General features: G+C 45.4%; 2 protein-coding genes across 3 annotated transcripts; both read left to right on the top strand.

Annotated features, from left to right (window-relative positions):
• The first annotated feature begins 301 nt into the window (after nucleotides 1-301).
• TMEM251 (transmembrane protein 251) lies at nucleotides 302-2,935 on the top strand. Of its 2 annotated transcripts, none has more exons than XM_032188528.1 (2): nucleotides 302-343; nucleotides 2,169-2,935. In XM_032188528.1, exon 2 carries the CDS (start codon nucleotides 2,185-2,187, stop codon nucleotides 2,578-2,580), a length of 396 nt encoding a protein of 131 aa, XP_032044419.1. In that variant the 5' UTR covers nucleotides 302-343; nucleotides 2,169-2,184; the 3' UTR covers nucleotides 2,581-2,935. The 2 variants fall into 2 exon arrangements, with proteins under 2 accessions (XP_032044419.1, XP_032044420.1); XM_032188529.1 differs by lacking the exon at nucleotides 302-343 and adding an exon at nucleotides 1,599-1,608.
• A 5,583-nt stretch (nucleotides 2,936-8,518) lies between these two features.
• Nucleotides 8,519-19,316, top strand: UBR7 (ubiquitin protein ligase E3 component n-recognin 7). Its single transcript, XM_032188813.1, has 11 exons — nucleotides 8,519-8,701; nucleotides 9,225-9,358; nucleotides 9,654-9,714; nucleotides 10,926-11,021; nucleotides 11,819-11,872; nucleotides 13,100-13,205; nucleotides 14,872-15,059; nucleotides 15,561-15,692; nucleotides 16,092-16,254; nucleotides 16,911-16,972; nucleotides 17,763-19,316. Exons 1-11 carry the CDS (start codon nucleotides 8,519-8,521, stop codon nucleotides 17,853-17,855), a joined length of 1,272 nt encoding a protein of 423 aa, XP_032044704.1. The 3' UTR covers nucleotides 17,856-19,316.
• The last annotated feature ends 661 nt before the right edge of the window (nucleotides 19,317-19,977 follow it).

Below are 19,977 nucleotides of genomic sequence, written 5' to 3'. Positions count from 1 at the left end.
ACCGGCGGCCCGGCCGCCATTTTGGGCGAGGCCCCCACCGGCGCGGCGGGGCGCGGGCCCGAGCCAAGATGGCGGCCGGCCAACGCGCCGCCCGGCCAGCGCCCGCCCCGCCGCGCCTCTCCTCGCCTCGCCCCGCCTCGGATGCGGCCGGGCGCGCCCCGGCAGTGGTTGTCCCGATGCCGGAAGCGGCGGGGTTCCGGGCTGGCCGGGCGGCGATGGCAGCGGGCCGGCAGCGGCGGCGCGGCTGGGCGGGAGCCTCCGCCCCCCGGTGCGGCGGCGCGGGCTGAGGGGAGCGGGCCGCCCGCCGCCGCCCTCCCGCTCCCTGCTTCTCCGCTGGAGGAAGGTGAGGGCACGGGGGGAGCCCCCCGGGGGGCTCGGGGAGCTGAAGTAGGAGCCGGCCCCGGAGGGAGGTGGGGAGCGGGCAGAGCGGGCCCGTCCCGCGCGGGGTGCCCCGGGGCCAGCGCTGCCCCCCCGGTACCGGCAGGAATCCCCTCACGTTCCGCTGCTTCACTTTGTTGCGATTTTAACGGTGTGTGGGCTTTGACTCGGTGCAATCCCTGGGAAGCTTTTTTTTTTTTTTTTTTTTTTTCTTTTAGTGTGAAGTGCTGGCAGCCTTCTCAAATACGTCTAACTTCTGGGAAAAAAACGCCTCACGGCTTAGCTGTGGGGTAAATGTGGACTCTGGAGCTTAAGAATCCGCTGGGGAAAAACTTACCCAAACAGCTATGTCATCTAACTAAACGTATAAACTCAGTGTATTACAAAGCTGACATACTGTTAACTTATATAGAAGTACAAGCTAAACAAATATGCCTCAAAGCTAACAGATTTCTGTGGCGTTTCCCTGCACGTTTGACTGTGTCAGCCACCTGAAGCATGGCAGCGCGAGGGCCGGAGCAGCTTCCCCAGTGCTGCCTGGTCAGATCCTGACGGGTCAGGGCTGAGGACATCCTTCAGATGTGGAAAGTCAGAAAGTCTTTGGGGAATGGTGCCCAGAAAAATTAATTTGGCCTTGGGAAGGGGGATCCAAAAAGATGCAATGGCTTTGGTGTCAGTGGCACTAAACTCTAGCGTAATTCTGTTAATAGTTACAGTTCTGTGTGCACACTGTCTAGTGTATTTAGAACTACTAACTAGCTCGTGATATATTTTGTTTAGAACAGTTCTCCAAAAATTGACTTTAATCCTCTCCAAAATTCTTAGGAAAGGCTCTGATGGTCTATGGCTGCATAACTGTGCCTGGTAGAGCTCTGAGCAGCTGCAGTGGAGCGGTGGCTCGCTCTGCCCTGCCCAGGGATCATCTTGAGGGAAAGCAACAATTTTGCAATTAGTGAAGGTGCTTTGGCTAGTGTGTTTGTGGCTTGTTTCAAGAAGGCTTCAAGTCACTTAGACCCATACAGCCAGCGATCTTAAAGCAGCTAAAGGTTGAGCGCAGCGGTGTGTGTGTGTAGCTTCAATTACTGTGCTTTTGTGTGTGTGTGTGGGGGGGGGGGTCAGTTGATGGGTGTCTGGTTTGTTCTGCAAGGAGTCTGTTACTAATACCCAGGTTCTCCTCCTTTCCTCCAGAAGGCGTAGTGCAACTGTTTCCACAGGTAGAGCAGAAATACAGTAAGTTACATGTAACATCCTGTAGCGCATATCCTCATGTGTGCAAATGGGTACAAGTACACAGCTTTAGTATGTATCTTCTCATGTGTAAATTTAAAACATCTTTTTTATAGGGTTCCTTGATGGGCACTCAGCTAAAGTTTAATTAAACTGGATGCTGGTGCACTGCAAATGAGTAATGACGCTTGTGTTACTAACTGGCTAGCAGCATGTTTGTTTTAGACACAAAAGAGCTGTACAGAAATTCTGAATTTATGGAAAGTCTCGTATAGTCTCACTCAGTGTCTAGAATCACTGGTAGCAGGTTGGATGAATAACTTAGCCGATTCACAACTTCTGTTCTGTTAACTCAGTACTTGACTTTAGCCTGGCAGAACTTATTACCTAGCAGGCGCTAAACTCAGCTATTTAGAAATATGTGCACTTTTTTTTTTTTTTTTTTTTTTTTTTTTCCACTGGTGTGTTGGGAAAGTTATAAAAGTTACCGTATGAAAATCAAGCATCACCTATGTCCCCCTTCTCCACACTGTACTGAAAATGTACTTCTCGTTTTGCTACAGGTGCAGAGCATGGAGAATGATGAACTTCCGCCAGAGGATGGGATGGATTGGTGTGGGGTTGTACTTGCTAGCAAGTGCTGCAGCTTTTTATTATGTCTTTGAAATCAATGAGACTTACAACAAACTAGCACTGGAGCACATTCAGCAACATCCCAAGGAACCACAGGAAGGAACCACATGGACGCACTCCTTAAAAGTACGACTGCTATCCTTGCCTTTTTGGCTGTGGACTATAATCTTTTTAATACCATATTTACAGATGTTCTTGTTCCTCTATTCCTGTACGAGAGCTGACCCCAAAACTGTTGGCTATTGCATCATTCCTATCTGCTTGGCTGTTATTTGCAATCGTCATCAAACATTTGTGAAGGCCTCTAATCAGATCAGTAGATTACAGCTGATTGACACTTAATTTCTAGTTTCCGTAGCCGTTTTGAAGCAATTGCATACGCCTGATCTAATCACGAGACTGAAGTTCTGAGTGAAGGCTGCAAAGAGCCTTTTCTTTCAAACTGTTAAGCAATGAACAGTGACTGTTTTCTATTTAAAAAAAATAATTACACAAGTTTTTTAAAGTATGGGTATATCCAAGTGACTTGAGTGGGAGAGCCCTGTGTGACACTTGATGGAAATATTCCTCATTTTGCCTTAATGATGCAAAATTGCTACACTCCATCTGAAACGTTCTGTGGGGAAATAAGTTTCTGGTCCATAACTTTACTCCTGTGCAAAAAAAAAAAAACAATGACTTCTTTTGTTTTCCCTTGGAGTAAAATCAATGAACAGATGCTTCTTTTGTGATAAATGTAAAAGGACAAAAAATCAAACTTGATTATAAAAGTTGCACTTAGCACAATTCTTTGCTTTTTCTTTTAAGTAATCCATATCTACATCAGTGCTGGTTTTTAAGGAATTTTTAAAAAATGAATTTAGGAAATACAGGAAGCAAAGAATAAAGTATGTGCAAATCTTTAAAGAGAAAAAGGTACTTTTTGTCTGTGGCATCATACTTTTTTTTTTTTTCCCCCCCAGTGACCAGAATACCATGCTGTAGCAGGCAGGCAGTGAGGAGTGGCACAGGCCCGGAGGCTGGTGCTTTACGCTTTTTCCCTATGATGTCAAAAGCAGCTTGTGCTGGCATTGGGCTGTAGCATGCACAAAATGTGGTTCTTAAGCGTTGCCTTCTCCTACCTATAGGAATCTGCTTTGATAAAAAGCAATTGGAGTTTACTGCCATTCAAATTTCCACTCCAGACATGTAAAAACATGCTCTGTGAGTGCTGATGAATTAACAAAACTTAGTGCTGATGAATTAACAAAACTTCAAATTTGGAAAAGTGAACTGGTAATAGGTTGGGGGATGCTCTAAGCCTGTTGTAAGACAGATACTATGTTTCTTCCAGAAATTTGAGTAAGATACATTCTCCTTCCTGCAGTGAATACAGTTTTTCCTCAGTCATTCTGAAATTCCGCTGACATTTCTTATCCTGGTTTCAGCCCGTTTTCCAGTGCTATTTTTGTATATCATTTAATCCTAACTACCGGATCATGTATTTTGAATAATGTCAAATCTGTTCTTTCTTTTCTCCTTTTTTGTTTCATAGTATAACTAAGTTTTTGAGCCAATGTGGAAGTAACCTGAATGTGAAAACAGTGCAAAATGCGGACTTGGAAAGTAGCAGGCCCTAAACATTATGAGCTACACTTCTCAGTTACCGTTTTGATTGTACGTGATTGTCAGTACCGAATCATCACAGATGCTAATCTGCTTCTGACTACTGTAAGGGAATCCTGGAGCCTATCGGCTTTCTCCAGCTGTGGAAAGAACACTATTTTCAGTGTTGTTACGTTCAAGCATGGTAGTTACAATACCTTAAACTTTCTGTTTGCATTTGGAGATATTTCCAGGCTGTGGTTTCAAATGCCAGCATTGGTGCTAGGACCCGAAAACACAATGTAGCCTTTACAAGAAGGTTTTAAGTTCTAAGTGCAATATGAAAAGGAGGAAGCTGCCATCCTAATATGCTGGAGTAAGAATAAAGTATAAACTCTGACTTCTAGTATCTTTTGGAGTCAGAGCTTTTAAGTTGTGTTGTTTCTTAACTCTAAAAATCATCATCTTATTTATCTATAAAATAAAAACTTTTCAATGTTTATAAACAGAAGTCTGTCAATGCAGATATATATGAACGGCATTTTCTTGTGTACGTTTGCTGTTAGAAAGCAGTGCTGGCAGTCAGCTGCCATAGCTTATTGTTCTCCTGTCCTTCCCTCCGTGCGTGTTTGATCACTTTCGTTGTCTTTTTATTCTCCACGTCCCAATTGCTTGGCTGTAGCCTGAATTTTTGTGGATAGATAGATGAAACTGAATCCCTTCACCATTTCTCTACCTCAGTGTAACAGGGAGATGCCTGTCTAGACTTTTTTTTTTTTAACTTGCTGTAGTTTTTTAACTGAGAAGTTGCTATGATGTGTCTATTAAAAGAAGAACATCGTAAGAGGAAGCACTGAAAATAGAAAGCGATAGGGAGAACTGTCTGAGCTAGTGTTGTGCAACCATATGGCCTTTAGCAAATTCATCAGCACATCTGATGCGATGAGCCAAGGCGGGATGTGGAGCACGTGCTGGGCGCAGCGGTGGCTTGCGGAACAGTGGCTCATGTTTGCAGACTTCTCCATCAGAAACCTGGCTTTAGATTAAAGCTGTCTAAAAGCGTGAGCTTTACACCTAACTACAGAGAGATGCACGAACTAGTTCAGGCCAATGCCGTGTGTGTAAGGATTTGAGCCTGAGGTGGGAAGCAGCAATGGAAAGAAATAAACTATTTAAGCAGCGTGTGGGAATACTGCACGACAGGACTAGAAGAGAAAAGCATTTTTGCCAGCATTTTTGGCACCAGTGGAACATAATAAACAGGTGAAGCATCACCAAGAGAGTAAACAAAGAAAAAATAACGATTGCTTTTTACTTGTACAACAGGTAGTGAAATTACTTTGATTACTGTGAAGATTTTTAGGTAGTGTCAAAGCTAATTCTCAGTTGTGGATCATTGCTTGCAACACAAGTTGACGTAATGTAAAAGCTTTTGGGCTAATTGAGCTCAGTTTTACAACCTTTTTTAGAAGACTGCAGTACTTTTCAATTAGTTCTTGATTGCAAATGACAATAACATCCATTTCTACAGCGATGGAATTACTGAAAGATGTGAGACGAGCTCACACCAGAACTTGCTCATACCAATCTTTTCTCCAAGTGGACAGAGAAGATGAATTGCTACAACTGCCGCTTAGAGGTGGAAAAGCTATTTTTACTCATACTCTTTTAACTTAAAATGATTTACCTCAGACTGAAACAGCTTTCTAAAGCAGAAGCTGTCAAAATAGAGGCAGTGATGAAGTTCTGAGAAAAAGAATTAACCTTTACTAGCTTAGCAGTCATTTGGAGCTTTTTCTTTTTTCCCTGCCAAGAAAGTGAGTAGCTGTAACAAGGTTTATTAACATTTATCTCTGTGTCGCTTACCCTGTGGCTTTTTTTTTTTTTTTTTTGGCTGTGTCACAAGATCAAGCTTTGTCAGGCTGCTGGAGTGTTACTTCTGGGCAGTCTGGAGCGTCAGTTTCATTAACTGCTGTACCTTCGCCTGGTGGTACCTGCCCACCTCAGGAGAATCTCTGCCACGTTTTGTAAGTACTGCCGAGCCAGTTCTTCCCTTCCTGCGGGAGAGCAGGTCCAATGAAGAGCCGAAGTGAAGGCTGCAGCCCTTCGAATTTGGCCATCAGTAAGCTGCAATAAAATGTGACTCTTATGAAGCATGTTTCTTCTGGCAGCAAAGTACAGCTGCAAGCTTTTCGGTTTAGCTAAAAATATGAGGATTAAGTTACCCTTGGAACCAAACTCCAGCTTGTGCAGCGTATGTGCTATTAACTGCCCTTTAATTTTCTCTTGCCTTGTCCATTGTTGTCTTAAAAGAATGCTCTCTGGTGGTTTAGTGGTTCAGCTTGTTTATTATCTTGTTTATTATTCTAGTAGTTAAAAAAATATATTTTATGTACCAGTCCTGGATGATAAGCTCGTTTGAACACGACTTAATGAACGAAAGCAGTCCAGTAACCATCAGTTAATTTGTAAGAGCCAACTCATCTCTGGCTCTCCTTCAAGCTAGCCCTGCAGTATCGGCCTGTTCTGGAAAGAAAGAGCACGCTGCAGCCACAGAAAGGCTCTTTATTGCTCGGCTCTTCATGCTGCTAGCACAGTTAGCACACATCAAGATGCATGATCAGCGTGTGCTCACCACCGGATCACTCTGTTTCAGAAAGAATCTGATTTCTGGAGCAGCGTGCGTGTAAGGTAACTTTTAAGGCAGAAGGAGTGGGAATTACCTGGGATGCGCTGGGGGATAACGTTCCGTTCGAGTCCTTGTACTGAAAGCAACGGGAGGGAATGTCTGCTGGGAACTGGGGAAGCCTTGCACCTGGCATGGTTACCAGGCATGATGGCACTACTTCCAGTCGGTGCCTAATAAGAATCACACTTAAAGGTTTTAAGCTTTTTTTTTTTTTTTTTTGTAAAAACACGGTACTTGTTCTGTAGGCTGAACTGAGGTTAAAATCAACCCTCGGTTGTTTGAACCAGCAAATTCAGTTTTCCAAAGCTGTAACAGACTGTCATACACTGAGATCCCGGTCTGTGTGCAGTAGGCTTGCTTTTGACAAGTAAAAAGTCCCACCGAAGCTCTCTATACCTAGTTACCTTGGAGCAGCTCTCAGAAAAGTCAGTTCCCTGCTCCAGGTTTATGGCACTTACCAGAGGCAAGCCTCTAGCTTAGAATTACCTAAATTCCAGCAAAGCTTCAGTACCCCTTTTGTTCTTTAAGAGCTTTGTGGCCACAATAAGGACTAGAAATGATTTTTCGAAGGCTGTTCTTGACCCAGTGCTCATCAATCTCTCCTGGAGCCCAGGTGCAGCACTTTATTACCTGTCCATGCTGGCAGCTAAAAGCAGTTACCTTGTTACTGGTGCTTCAGCTACATTTGTTTCTATCCTAGGAGAGTTAGGGTTTGCTGCTTCGCTCCAGGGGTTTTCAACCTGTGATTTGCCAGTGGACTATTCATACAGAGAGCACCAGTTTAAGTCTGACGTGTTGCTTTACAGTGACTCCACAGCCCTCACCGCTGGTGGAGCAGTTCAGACTGCGGCCTGGAGGAGAAGCGCTGCTCTCGGTTCTGTAACAGGCTTCACAGCTGCAGCAGCTTCACGATGCCACGAGCACCGCTCACACGAAGCAGCCCTTCTGACACGTTTATCAGTCCGGCTGTTCGTACAGAGCCGTTTGATAAAGCACTTCCTTCGGTGCTAGTATGTTTGCTGGGCTTCTTTATCAACTTCTTGCACTGCTTCAGATAAATGCAGGCAAGCTTGTGCTTGTAGAAAGAATCACTTACTTTCAAAGAGCCATCAGGGCCGGTTGAGCCCTCCGAGGCCGCCCGGTCCGGCTGCCCCCAGCCCCCCGTGTCCCGGCCGGGCGGGGTGAGGTGAGGCAGGACCGGGGGGGGCTGCCTGTGGGACGCGCCCCCCCGGGACCCAGCCGCAGCCCGCTGCCCCGCCTGGCTTTCACAAAGCACCTCACAAACCCTTTTTTTTTTTTAAATTTTTCTCCTTTTATTGTCATTTCGCGGCGCCGCCGAGCTCCGCAGGGGCGGAGCCCCCACCGGCCGCCTCACTCAACTCAGGGCCGCTGCACCCTCGTCCTCTTCGGCGGGGGGTCCTCGGGCACGCCGCTCCCCTCCGCGCCGTCCTGCTGCTGCTCTTCATCCTCCTCCTCCTCCTCCTCCTCCTCCTCGTCCTCCTCGGCTCCGCCTGCCGGGAGCCGCGCACAGGCCGCGTGAGGGCCCTGCGGGTGCCGGTGCCGCCGCTCCCCCCCCCCCCCTTCCCCCTCCCCCCTCCCGCGCCTCACCGCCGGTTCCCGCCTCCGGGCGCTCGAGCGGCGCCAGCAGCTGCGCGAGGCGCTCCTGCAGCTCGCCCAGCCCCAGGCGCAGCGCGCGCAGCCGCCCGCCCGGCCCCTCCTCCGCCGCCGGGCACCGCACGCGCACGGAGCGCGCCTCCCCGCCGCGCCGCAGCTCGGCCACCAGCTCCATCGCGCCGCCGAGCCGCCGACGGGCGGCCCCGCCGGCCAATCCGCGCCGCCGCCGCGCCCCGAGCCCCGCCCGCCCGCGCCGCCCGCGCTCGCCGCCGCTTTCCCGCCGCTCCGCCCTGCCGCGCGCGGGTCACGTGGTCCCGCGCCCCGCCCCGCCCCGCCCCGCCTCGTCCCGCCCCTCCGCGCGCGCGCTTCCCGCCTCGGGCTCGCGGCCCCGCGATGGCGGCGGCGGCGGAGGGCGCGGGGAGCGGGGCGGGCGGCGGGGCCGGGGCCGGGGCCGGGGCGGCGGCGGAGGAGCCCGTGGTGTCCCTGGCGGAGGTGCTGGCCGAGAACGAGGAGCTGGAGAAGGAGGCGCGGGCCGTGCTGGGCGGCAGCGACCACGAGCGGTGCAGCTACGCCCAGGTGGGGCCGGCCCCGCGCACCCCATGGCACCCCCATAACGGCACCCCCATAACGCCCCCTCATAGCGTCCCCTCATGGCACCCCGACCCCTCACAACGCCCCAAACCCCCCATAACGCCCCATCCTCCCTAACACCCAGACCCAGCCATAGCACCCCGTAACACCACACCCACCCGCAGTACCCCCAACACCTCCGTAACCCCCTAACAAGCACCCGACCCCCCCCATAACCCCCTAACAGCCCCCCCATAACGCCCCGACCCTCCTCCGCATCACCTCAGCGCCCCCCGTGACGCCCCCCGCGAAGCTGCGTGTGCCCCGTCCATCCCCGAGCTGTGCAGGACCGGGCTGGAGGGGGCCCTGAGCAGCCCGACCCGGTGGGAGGTGTCCCTGCCCCTGGCGGGGGCTCAGAACTGGGTGCTCTGTGAGGTCCCTGCAAATTCTGTGATTCATAACACCCCGTAACGCCCCGAGCCCACGCCCCATAGCCCCCAGCCCCTCCAACCCCGGTCTCTCCCCGCAGGGCGCGGTGAAGCGACAAGCTCTGTACGCCTGCAGCACCTGCACGCCACCCGGGGCAGAGCCGGCCGGCATCTGCCTGGCGTGCAGCTACGAGTGCCACGGCTCGCACCGCCTCTTCGAGCTCTACACCAAGAGGTACGGGGCAGGGGGGCCCCTGACGCCCCTCAGCACCTGGCCCCAGGGAATGGGTGCTCAGGGGTGGCCCAGGGAGGAGGAGGAGGTGAGGGGCTTGTTTTGGCCGGCCTGGCCTTTGGGTGTGCTGCTGGGGGGGGTGGCGAGGCTGTGCAGATATTCAGCTGGCCCTGCTGCCTGGGCAGGCTGCAAGAGTGCTCTTATGGCTGCTAAACAGCTGCTGGGGGTTGTTGTGTGCACAAAAGATAAGGTGTTGTCGCCGAATCCGACCTCTGAAATGCTCTGTTCTCCTTCCCAGGAACTTCCGCTGTGACTGTGGAAACAGCAAGTTCAAGAATTTGCAGTGCAAGTTGCTCCCGGTGAGTCGAGGCCTTGGCTTCCTGCATGCAGAATTAAAGTAACTCGGAAGAGTCTCAGGAGGCTGGTGGCTTGCTGCAGCAAGTGCCAGCTCACGTGGTGCTGCTGTTTTTCCCAGCGAGTTAAATGAGGTGGGAATATTGCGGCAAGAGGTGAAACAGTTGAGGGACCAAAGGGCTGAACCCTGCTGTGTGAGCAGAGGAGTGGGGCTGTTGGGGCCTCATCGTCCGTGACTGTAGCAGCTCGTTGTCCGTGGCCAGTGTAGTGCCAGAAACATGTGGTGCCAGTGGTAATGAGTCCCAACAGCTTTAAGCTGGCTTCAAAGGACTTTCAGGGTGCAGTTTTTGCAGTTGTTTTATGGAATCTTAACACCGTGCTGCCATCAAAAGGATGGTTCCTTTCCCTTCAGCTTCTTTGTAGCATAAATTCTATGGGTTGTCACCCAACGGGCAGTTTTTTCACTCGGTTAGGCCCTTGTGCTCTCATCCTGGCTGGGCAGTTTGTGCTCATTAAGCAGCTGATGGTCTGTTTGCAAAGCAGCGAGAGAAAGATGCATACCCTTCTGCACGTGGCCTCAGGCTGCAACTACGGACAGTTCTGAAGTTCCCTGGCTGCAGCTGTGTTAGCTGCTTTTAGGAAGGGGATTACCTGCAGTTGGGGTTCAGTTGCTTGTTTTGTAATTTGGATCGTCCTTTGGCATAGAGGGAGGCTTGTGTGACAAGAAATCAGTGTAAACTCAGTGGTAGGATTAAACAAAGTTGGGTTTGGATTATAGTGTGGATATTAAAAAAAAACTTGGAGGGGAAAGGTGCATGGGAAATCTACAGATACTGCTGCAGTGGCAGCAGGCACACACGATTGGTGATCAAAACTCTTAAAATAACAGTTTTAGATGAGTAGTAGCACAAGAACACCACAGATTTTAACACATTTGTTACAAATACGGAATGTGTGTTCTTCCTCTTCCCTTTGGAACTTCAGTATTCCTTCTGTGCCCTACTGGTTACTGTATGGCATAGGTGTCTGGGTAATATCGTTGTGTTTAGATTTCTGGGCTGATGTGCATAATGATTGCTTTGGGGAAGTAAAGCAGAACAGGATTTCTTTATTTTTCTTTTTTTTTTTTTCTTTCTTTTTTCCAGATTTCCGTTTTTTCTGTCTTTTGTTTTTTCACTGCATTGTATATTGAAACAATTTTTTCCTTTCCTCCTAGGAAAAAGGCAAGGTGAATTCAGGAAATAAGTACAATGACAACTTTTATGGCTTGTACTGTACTTGCAAAAGACCTTATCCTGATCCTGATGATGAGGTAAGAAATGCAAAATCTAGTTGTAACAATATGTGGATGGTATTTTTGCAGAACATGCAAAGGGTGGTCCTTGAGCTGCATTTCGGGAAGATCTCACTTTAAGAACCTTCTGTTCCATGTCAATTTTCAATGTGCTGTGCTGTTTAGAATAATTAATTTCTCATGTTTGTAAATAGTAGCACTTTTTTATGCCTTAAAGACAGACAAGACAAACCATCGCTAGGACAAAATGCTGCCACAGTCATCTCTGTTCTTTGTCAAGTTACACAATTGCCTTAGAAGATGTGTTTCTCGTTATCTTGAGAAGTGTTATGAGTGGCTATAAATGCTGTAACTGGTTTGTAACAAATCAGTTTTTACTGTACTGTCTTACAAACAGTTCAGGCAGGCTTCTGGCGTGCCCTATATAAACCCAGTGATGTTGTGCATTTCACTATCTTTCTTTTGCTTAGCTGTTTTGCATTTCTGTTCACAGGAAAAAAGATACCGATACTGTGGTAACTTCTGTTAGCTCTTTGGTGTGAGAATGTCTTGCTCTACTGGGAAAACTAGTTCTGTAATAATAACTGGGAATTTCCATAGTCTTGATAGCATGACGAATTACATGTGCTGTTGAACTTGAGGGAAGCAAACAGACTTCAGGAAAGCAGTAACTGCTTATTATTGGCAGCTCACTGTGGGTGGGCAAGGAGGGAAATGCAGTTCACTTGAGCAGGCTTCGCATAACACTATAGTTTGAGGCTTGTGAAGGATTCTGAAGGTTGATACCAATGCTAATAACGTGACCATTCATCTAGATTCCAGATGAAATGATCCAGTGCATAGTTTGTGAAGACTGGTTCCATGGAAGGGTAAGGAAACTATAAGTAGCAGAATTGCCATTTGCATAGAAATAAAATAGCATCAGGTAAGTTTGTATGGTAATCTTTGCTTGGGGAGTTGTGCTGTAGTTCTCAAAAGATGATAATGTATGTTCTGGGGTATTTTTTTTCATTTAATGCAGGGGAGTATTAAATCTTTAATCTTGAACTGCTGCTCACTCCAGTCCAAAAAAAAAAAAAATAATTAGAAAGAGTTCCACCTATTTCAAGGCTCCTTCTGTAGAACAAGGAGACTCTTGTTAGAGAAGTTATTATTTTAATTGGAAAATTCTAATCATTCAAATCAGTGAGAAAAAGATTCTTGCTGAGACACATCATTATCCACTGTCTGAATAGTTCTTCATTCAGAAGAATGCTTTTTAAACTGTAGCTACTTTAAATAGCAAGGAACAAACTACGCTGTTGGTTCCTGATTACAAACTTCAGGGAAATCTTTTAAAAGCAGCTAAAGTACTTTGGTGAGTGTCCTACTTAATGCACGAGCACTAAGGGTTCAGCCTCTTGTGCCTTCAAGGGCATGAGTGAAATTCCATTGTGAATTGTTAGAAAGTGAAGTGTTTGAAGTTGCAGGATCAAAGAAGGAAAAAGGATGATTGGCTTCAATTATAGGTTCTGTAGATACACTACGGGATTCTTTTTTATAAATGTATATGTTAAGAATATTATGCTGCGTACTGTGAACTTTGTAAGAAAGTTTTCTCAAAATAAAGTAGGTAAGTGCTTTTAATTGCCTAAATGTTTCTCACTGGTTTGTAGAGAGGTTTGGGACCCAATTCTTCTCGATCCCAGTATGTGAATGATATGAAGGCTTACGATCTTTTACATATGAGGAAGTTATTTAGGTGTCTAAAGTGTGTGGTAGTATCTTAATAGGCTACGTTTAGGACCATGTTTAGAAGAGTAATGTTTCAGAATGAGATAAAGATAGAACTGGGGTTTCTGGATGTATACAAGGAATAAAAGTCTTAAACAAAGGTGTGTAAGTGAAGACAGATTTTTTTTGTTGTTGTTTCCCGTGGCATTTGGTCAACTCTTTCTGGTCTGTTACGCTGATATTTGTTGCAGAAAGGTAGCAGGACTACATGCTTGCGTTGAAAATACGGTGGCCGATGATGTTTTACTTCGTCTAAAGCTGGAATTGAATCTGTTAATTTGCAGTGAACGTTCAACTGCTGCATCCTTGTTTCCTTTTGACAGCATCTTGGTGCAATTCCCCCTGAGAGTGGAGACTTCCATGAAATGGTATGCCAGGCCTGCATGAATCACTGCCATTTCCTATGGGCCTATGCTCCACAATTAGCAGGTAAGAAAATTAACTCAGCAGAGACCCTGTTTCATTAGTTTGTTTCTCATAGTTGGTTGATTAACGACATTATACTCTTTAAGTGGTTGGAGAAATGCTGCTCGTTATATTGGGCAATCACCTACAGCAGTGGAACAGGCAGGGCTGCAGTAACTGTTCTGTTTAAAAAAAAAAAAAATGGCATTTCTGATTCCTAAATCTTAATTCCCTAGTGCATACTGATTTATTTAATCAAAGATGTGCTAGCACCTAGACTGATAAGGATTTAATACTTGTCTCAAGGAACTTAATCTCTAAGTTGAATCAAAGACCTGAAGAGGTATCTTAAAGGAAACAGTAAGGAAAACAGCTGAGTCTAAGAGGCTCTGAGCAGTAAAGAGCAAGTGATAAAGTGCCCTGAAAGGGATGTGTGAAACCTTGGTCTGTGTGGGGCTAGGGCTCTGCTCGGGATGTGTGCTGTTTGCGGTCACACCAGGTGTCTCTGGTGTGTGCTCTTTGCGGGATCAGACAGGCAGATGACTTGATTCCAGTGCAAAAAGCTGGCTTCGTATGATCTTGTTTTCCTCAAGGTTGCTTGTAGCAACTGGTCATCTCTCACGTGACAGGAATTTCAATGGAAATTTTAAAGACTGCAAGCTGGCTTACCTGGGTTTCTGTTTGTTCTGAGAGAAATACAGTGGAGAGTGTTGGTTTGTTGTTGTTTTCTGGCATGTTTGTTGTGTTTTCCTTCTTTGTAACTAGCTATGTCACAGCAAACACATGTGACTTGACATTACAACATAGACTTGTTTTACGTAAGGAAGTGGTTAGTATAGTTCTGTCACCGAGTTGGTTTTACTGAGATGCGTCACTTGCCTGTTGAGTCACCCTAGGCTACTGGGAGATAAAAACACTTGTGTGTGCCTAGGACTAATAGACGTGACTACTGCTAGTTTTACTTGGTAGGATTTATTTCATATTTAAGTTATTTTGACTAAAATGAGTATCATCAGCAAAAAGATTTTGTGGGTAAAAGCAGTGCTGCTGAAGAAGGATTCAGCTGAAATTACATAATTGTAAATTCTGCTTATTAAGAGCATATGCAGCAGAGGGTCTGAACACTTCAGAAAGTGATGTGCTTGGTACGCTGCATTGTTACTAATGCACAGTTCTTTAGATAAAGAGCTTTTTTTTTTCTCGTGCAAAACCATATATAAAGCTTGAAGATGTCTGTAAATGTTTAGAAAAGTGGAGCTTCTTTGTTTCGCTTTTTTTTTTTTTTAAACTTGTGTCTGGAGAAAAGGAAGGACTCCGACACAGTCAGCAAAAAGTGCATGCCAGCTACTGAACCTATTAGATGGGGAACAAGGAGTGTCAAGAGGGATAAGCTTATTAGTACAGAACTATCTGAAATTGTGATGCCGTTTTCCCTCTCCTAGGCTTTAGATTTTGTGAAGCAAGAGTGGTTTAGAATGAGTATGAGAGGCGAAGAAGAGTGTGGTGAAAAAGGAAGTGGTTCTTTTCATACATAGGTCTGTGTGTTTGGACAGCTGTAGAATATATCCAGGATCCTGCAGTGTGTGAGGTAATCCAGGTGTTCTTAATGCTGTAATGTACAGCACAAGGAATGTTTGTGGTACCCTGTACTTTCTGGCACGGTATTTTCACTTGTGTGTGCATCTTCTAGTTCCTGCGTTGACCAAAGCGACCTCTCTTGAAGATGAAGGGATTGTCCTGAATGTTGAGGAAAGTGAAGAACAGAAGAAAGAAATAAAAAAAGAAAGTGGAGCAGAACACCAAGAAGTAAAGGAGGAGGAAAAGCAAACGGAACAGTTCAACGAACCATCCACTAGCTCTGGGTCTGCTTGTCCGGAGGTAAAATCCCGCCTTTTCTGTCCTGTACATCTTTGTACTAGTGGCAAAACCCACCTCCAGAGGTTCAGTGAGGAGGTAAATGCTTTCTGTCTGTGTTCCTCCTCAGCTGTGGACACTTGAAACGTGGTCTCAGTGGAGCACAGCCCAGGCTATGGGACGTGCCTGGAGCAGTAGGTGGGACAAGGGTGCAATGGCTGCTTGCAGCTGGGGTACCTGCACCCCGTCCTGCCAGCCGCTGGGCCTTTACACAGAGGTGACAGTTTGTTCTAATACTGTGGTGTTAGGCACTGTAACTGCGTTTCTAAAGGAATAGTTTATTATACATCCAGTGGAAACTGCTAAACCACATCAGAATCCTTCTGTGAATGGAACAGTAATACAGGTTGCTTAATGAAATTGTATCTGAGACAAAAAAAAAATCTTGTGTAAGGACGTGACGTGCTGGAAAGGAGTGTGGCTATTTGAAGCTGTAGAGCACTGAACACTCTCCTTTTAATTCAGATAGTTACCAAGAGTGAAGAACCAGCCTGCAAGCTGAAAGAACTCCAGAGCAAGCAATTTTTAAAAAAAGATACTGCCACCTTTTGGCCATCAAACTGGAGAAGCAAATTATGCACTTGTGCAGATTGTTTGGTATGTATTTTCTCTTCATTGTAAACACTGAAACGGGGGAGGCAGGGAGGAGCTCCCAAAGAACCTTGGAAGAAAAGCCTGTAGATAAAAAATATGTGAAAATGTTCTTACTTTGCACATAAACACCTAAAAAAATCCCTCCACCTGACATAAAGAAACACTGGATTGTTTGGAATTAATGCAGCGTGAAGGAGCTTCTAAACATTCAAATTTTCTTTGCTGTTTAAAGCCAGTCTTGTTTTGGAAGACATCATGGGGGAATGGCTGAAATGCTTGAGACAAAACTTAATTATTTTTATTGTTGTTATTTGTGATACTGAATGCAAAGAAGGAATGGGAGAGAGCATCTGTATCTGAGAAGTTTTGTAATTTAAAAGTAAATTTTGCATTGTTTTCTAGAAAATGTATTCAGAGCTTGAAGTCCCGTTCCTGACAGATGAATATGACACTGTCTTGGCTTATGAAAACAAAGGTACCAGTGACCAAGAAACAGACAGGAGAGATCCTTTAATGGACACCCTGAACAGCATGAACAGAGTTCAGCAAGTAGAGCTCATCTGTGGTAAATATAAAAAATACTGATTTTCAGGATCTGCCTTAGCGTTTTAAGTGAACAGCTAACGAGGTCTTGCAGTTTACTTCAAAAATAGTTTGAAATCAGTGTGTAAAAGACTGACAGGTTGCAAACCTCAGTCAGTATTACTACAGAGAAGTTTGTCCTCTCTGGACTTTACCTAGATGGTGCTGGAACTTTTCTCCTGTTTAACATTGTAGGTATGGTATTAATGGTAATTTCTTCTGACTTAAATATTTAAAGATTAACTTAAGGTGTCTTAAATTTCATACCTTTTCCTGTTGCTGTGGCCGTCTCCTGTTTTCTGGGGGAGTGCTGGTTGATGTGAAGCTGGGGGTGAAGGCTGTTTCTTGACACCTGTCCCGCAGAGCACGCTGAACTTCAGTATGTTTCTCTGAAGGTTAGCTGGACAAATGCTCAGACCACACAGGCTGGTCTGATAAATTACTAGGCATCTCTTGTTTACCCAAGCTTCTTTTGCTTTTTGCTTTATTTTTTTATAATCCAGATCAAATCTAGATTTCTCTGAAGTAAATCTAAATAATGACAAGAGGAAGTGCAGCAGGTTGTCTTCTTGAGCCAATATTAAACTAAAGCTCTGTATTTTTTTCTGTGTTTACCCTTGCCTTTGTTTCCCCATTCAGAATACAACGACTTAAAGACAGAACTGACCGACTATCTCAGGAGATTTGCAGATGAGGGAACGGTAAGCAGAAGCTTTCAGAATTTGTACAACTTGCCAGAAAGTGTTCTAAAATACTGTTGAGGGGTATTGGGTATTACAATACTGTTGTATTTTTTCTGTCTCTTGGAATTGTTGTAGAAATGAGACATTCCTGATTCAATGGGAATTTAAAAATTGTATTTCTTTAATGGCAGTGCTGAGAAAAAACAGGAACCTTACAGAAATCTGTCTGTAAAGTGCTGGGAGCTGTTTTCAAATTTCAATGAAACTTTTGTTGTTCTAGGAAAAGCATTTGGGGGAAAAAGCTCTTAATCTTTGTTCTTAGATTAAATTCAGGCTTTAAGGACTGACGGAATATTGGCAGTGTTGTATTTTGTTTTCCTTGAGGAGTTGCTTGCTATTATTAATCAACACAAGCATTTTATTTGCTCAGTATTAAGCCCCAGCTTTACTGAACAGCCATTCTAAGTTGCATGTGTTGTGTCTGAAGTGAGTGTCAAATCTTGCTTTGTGTTAATTGTTCTGATCATAAAAGCAAGTAGCCAGACCTATTAAAAACACAAGGAGCTTTGCTCTCTGTGCTTAGCATTGGGTAGCTTGTTTCATTCTCTGTATTTTCCTATAATGGAATTTGGGCATTAATCATTTCCTTTGGGTAAGGCAGGAAAGCTGGTTTGCTAGCCGTATCACACAGACTTCAGAATACTTTTAAATGCTTGGTGCATTACATATGGAACACATTTAAGAAAAAAAAAAAGCTGCTTAATTGGGTTATTGTACCACAACTTGAGTTTCCTATTGTTTGCAATAGGTTGTTAAAAGAGAAGACATTCAGCACTTCTTTGAAGAATTTCAGTCACGGAAAAGACGACGGACTAACAGGATGCAGTACTACTGTAGTTAGAGGGAGAAGTTCTGAGGCTGAAAGGACAACTGGGGACACAATATTCATTGACAAACAGAAGAGGCATTTTTAGTACTCAAAATCCAACTATTCAAGAAACCGCCTCCACCTTCTTCATTTTGTCTCATTTCCTTTATTTGTAGCGCATAGAATGTGTTCTGAACAGGTACATTGCTTTTATATGGATTTCAGTAGCGGTTTTTGCTTGTATTTGTTTGAAAGTTGGCCTCACCTCAAGGGGGAGGAGGACTGCTTGTTGACAGACCTTTGTGCCACTGTTTGTTCCCTTTCTCCTTTGACCTGTTTTACTTTTAGTGCCTATAGCTCTCCTCTGTCCTAAAGCACAGGTGTGGGGCACACTCTGCGTTCTGCAGGGCCGGAGCGTGTTGCTTTCCTGCTCTGAAGGGCTGTGTCATCGTTTCTGGTTGGGGTGACCGGCAGTTGCTCCCTGCACAAAGTAAGTTTGTTTATTTCTGCAGGGAGGCATGGGTCCTTAAAATGTAAAGCAGGCATGAGGTAATGATGATGGCTGTTGGTTGTAATCATGGTGGGTGAAACTGCATTCTAGAAGTCAGTTGGTATCATGTGAACTCAATAGCATGATCGAAGTTCTGCACAGCAGCTCTGCTGGGAAGTACATCCTGAGCAGGTGGAAAGTGAGAAATCAGATGTTGGACTTAACTCAAAATGTTGTATCCATTTTTATAACTTCAAAAACTTTGTTTCTAATTGTGTACAGTGATGTTTTACATGCAAAAAGTTGTCACATGAACTTTATCTGCTGGTTAGAATGCAAACAGTATCTAGGAAGAGGTACTAAATTACAAATTAAGCAGCAGGGGGGTTTATAAGAGGACTTACAATGTGCTTTTATTTTAAAAACTAGCCTACTTCAAATTGTTCTACTTCATAAATGTTCCTGCAAACACTGCAGCAGCCTGGCGTTTTGTACAGTACAAAATGGATGATCTTTTTATAATCACTGTGATAATCAAGGAACAGGAGGTTTCACTGACTTTTAAGAAGCTACAGTTAACTGCAATTAAATCTTGATTTTCCGTAAGTTATTTTGAGCCTAATGTATTTTTTTTTGTTGTTTTTACTTACAAACCCCAAACCCTGCTTTAAGAAAGCTATAATTTTTAACTCTTGCTTTCTGTAACTGGAGGACATGTTTGCCATGGGGTACTATTTTGCTTATTCATTAACTATTCATGTTAATGAGACTTTTTAGAAGAAAATCACACATTTAGTATTCCCCCTTTTGTTTTTAATTACTTCATTTACAGAAGCTTTTTCTAGCATAAAGGCTCAGCTAATTGGTTTGTTCCATGCAAAATGACTAGTTGCTTTTAAATTTAACTCTGGGTATTGTATGTGCTTTTTTGTAGCAGTTGTTACAGGACTTGTAACTGCATATCTAACTGAAAAATAAAGAACTGTTCAGTCGTTCACTCTGCATGGTCTGGTCTCTGAAATGCTGCTTTGCCATTCTATTTTTATCCACAATCCAGCCCAGCAGAACTAGGGCGATGACTACACGGTCGCCATCTGGCTGAGATACCTGTGGGAGGCTGAGACAGGGGCTGGGCCAACCCAAACCCGGTATTCTGAGAGCTTTGCTTCCAGCTCTCCCCCACTTCGTTGTGCAGGGCTGGCATCTTGTGTGCGGGTACACGTTTGAGCAGGAGAAAAAGCAGAAGGTATTGGGGCTCCTGGGTGGCAGCTCTTGACATTTAATTCATTAAACTGGTGGGGGCAGAAGGTAGCCAGAGGCTTCACTTCCAGCTCTACACTCAAATCACCCTGAACTGAAGCCCTGGGTTTTCACTGTTTTGCTGTTCTCTCCCTAGCATATATGAGAACACCACCACACACAGAACAGCTACCACAGTGTAGCACAACTACCTACAGCAACACCCACTTACACCATAGTCACTGTACCCAAGGAATTAAAGCAGTGGTGCATAGAGGGAGTAAAAAAGCCCCCAGCAACAGCATTCTAGTTTAGGAAGCTGCTCTTAAACCCCATCTTCCTGGCCCTGCAGGGATGCCCATTAGCATTTATGCTCATACAGCACTCCTGCTTCTTACCTTCCTCCCCTTTCTGCCAGGACATCAC

The sequence above is a fragment of the Aythya fuligula genome, chromosome 5, assembly GCF_009819795.1.
Source record: "Aythya fuligula isolate bAytFul2 chromosome 5, bAytFul2.pri, whole genome shotgun sequence".
NCBI lineage: Eukaryota > Metazoa > Chordata > Aves > Anseriformes > Anatidae > Aythya > Aythya fuligula.
This window is presented reverse-complemented; position numbering and strand designations above follow the sequence as displayed.

What these genes read in the sequence shown, in the direction of transcription:
- TMEM251 (XM_032188528.1), top strand. Translation starts at nt 2,185, where the DNA reads ATGATGAACTTCCGCCAGAGGATGGGATGGATTGGTGTGGGGTTGTAC.
- UBR7 (XM_032188813.1), top strand. Translation starts at nt 8,519, where the DNA reads ATGGCGGCGGCGGCGGAGGGCGCGGGGAGCGGGGCGGGCGGCGGGGCC. An exon ending in AGCGGTGCAGCTACGCCCAG is followed by an intron (nt 8,702 to 9,224) that starts GTGGGGCCGGCC and finishes CTCTCCCCGCAG; the next exon opens with GGCGCGGTGAAGCGACAAGC. An exon ending in GATTTGCAGATGAGGGAACG is followed by an intron (nt 16,973 to 17,762) that starts GTAAGCAGAAGC and finishes TGTTTGCAATAG; the next exon opens with GTTGTTAAAAGAGAAGACAT.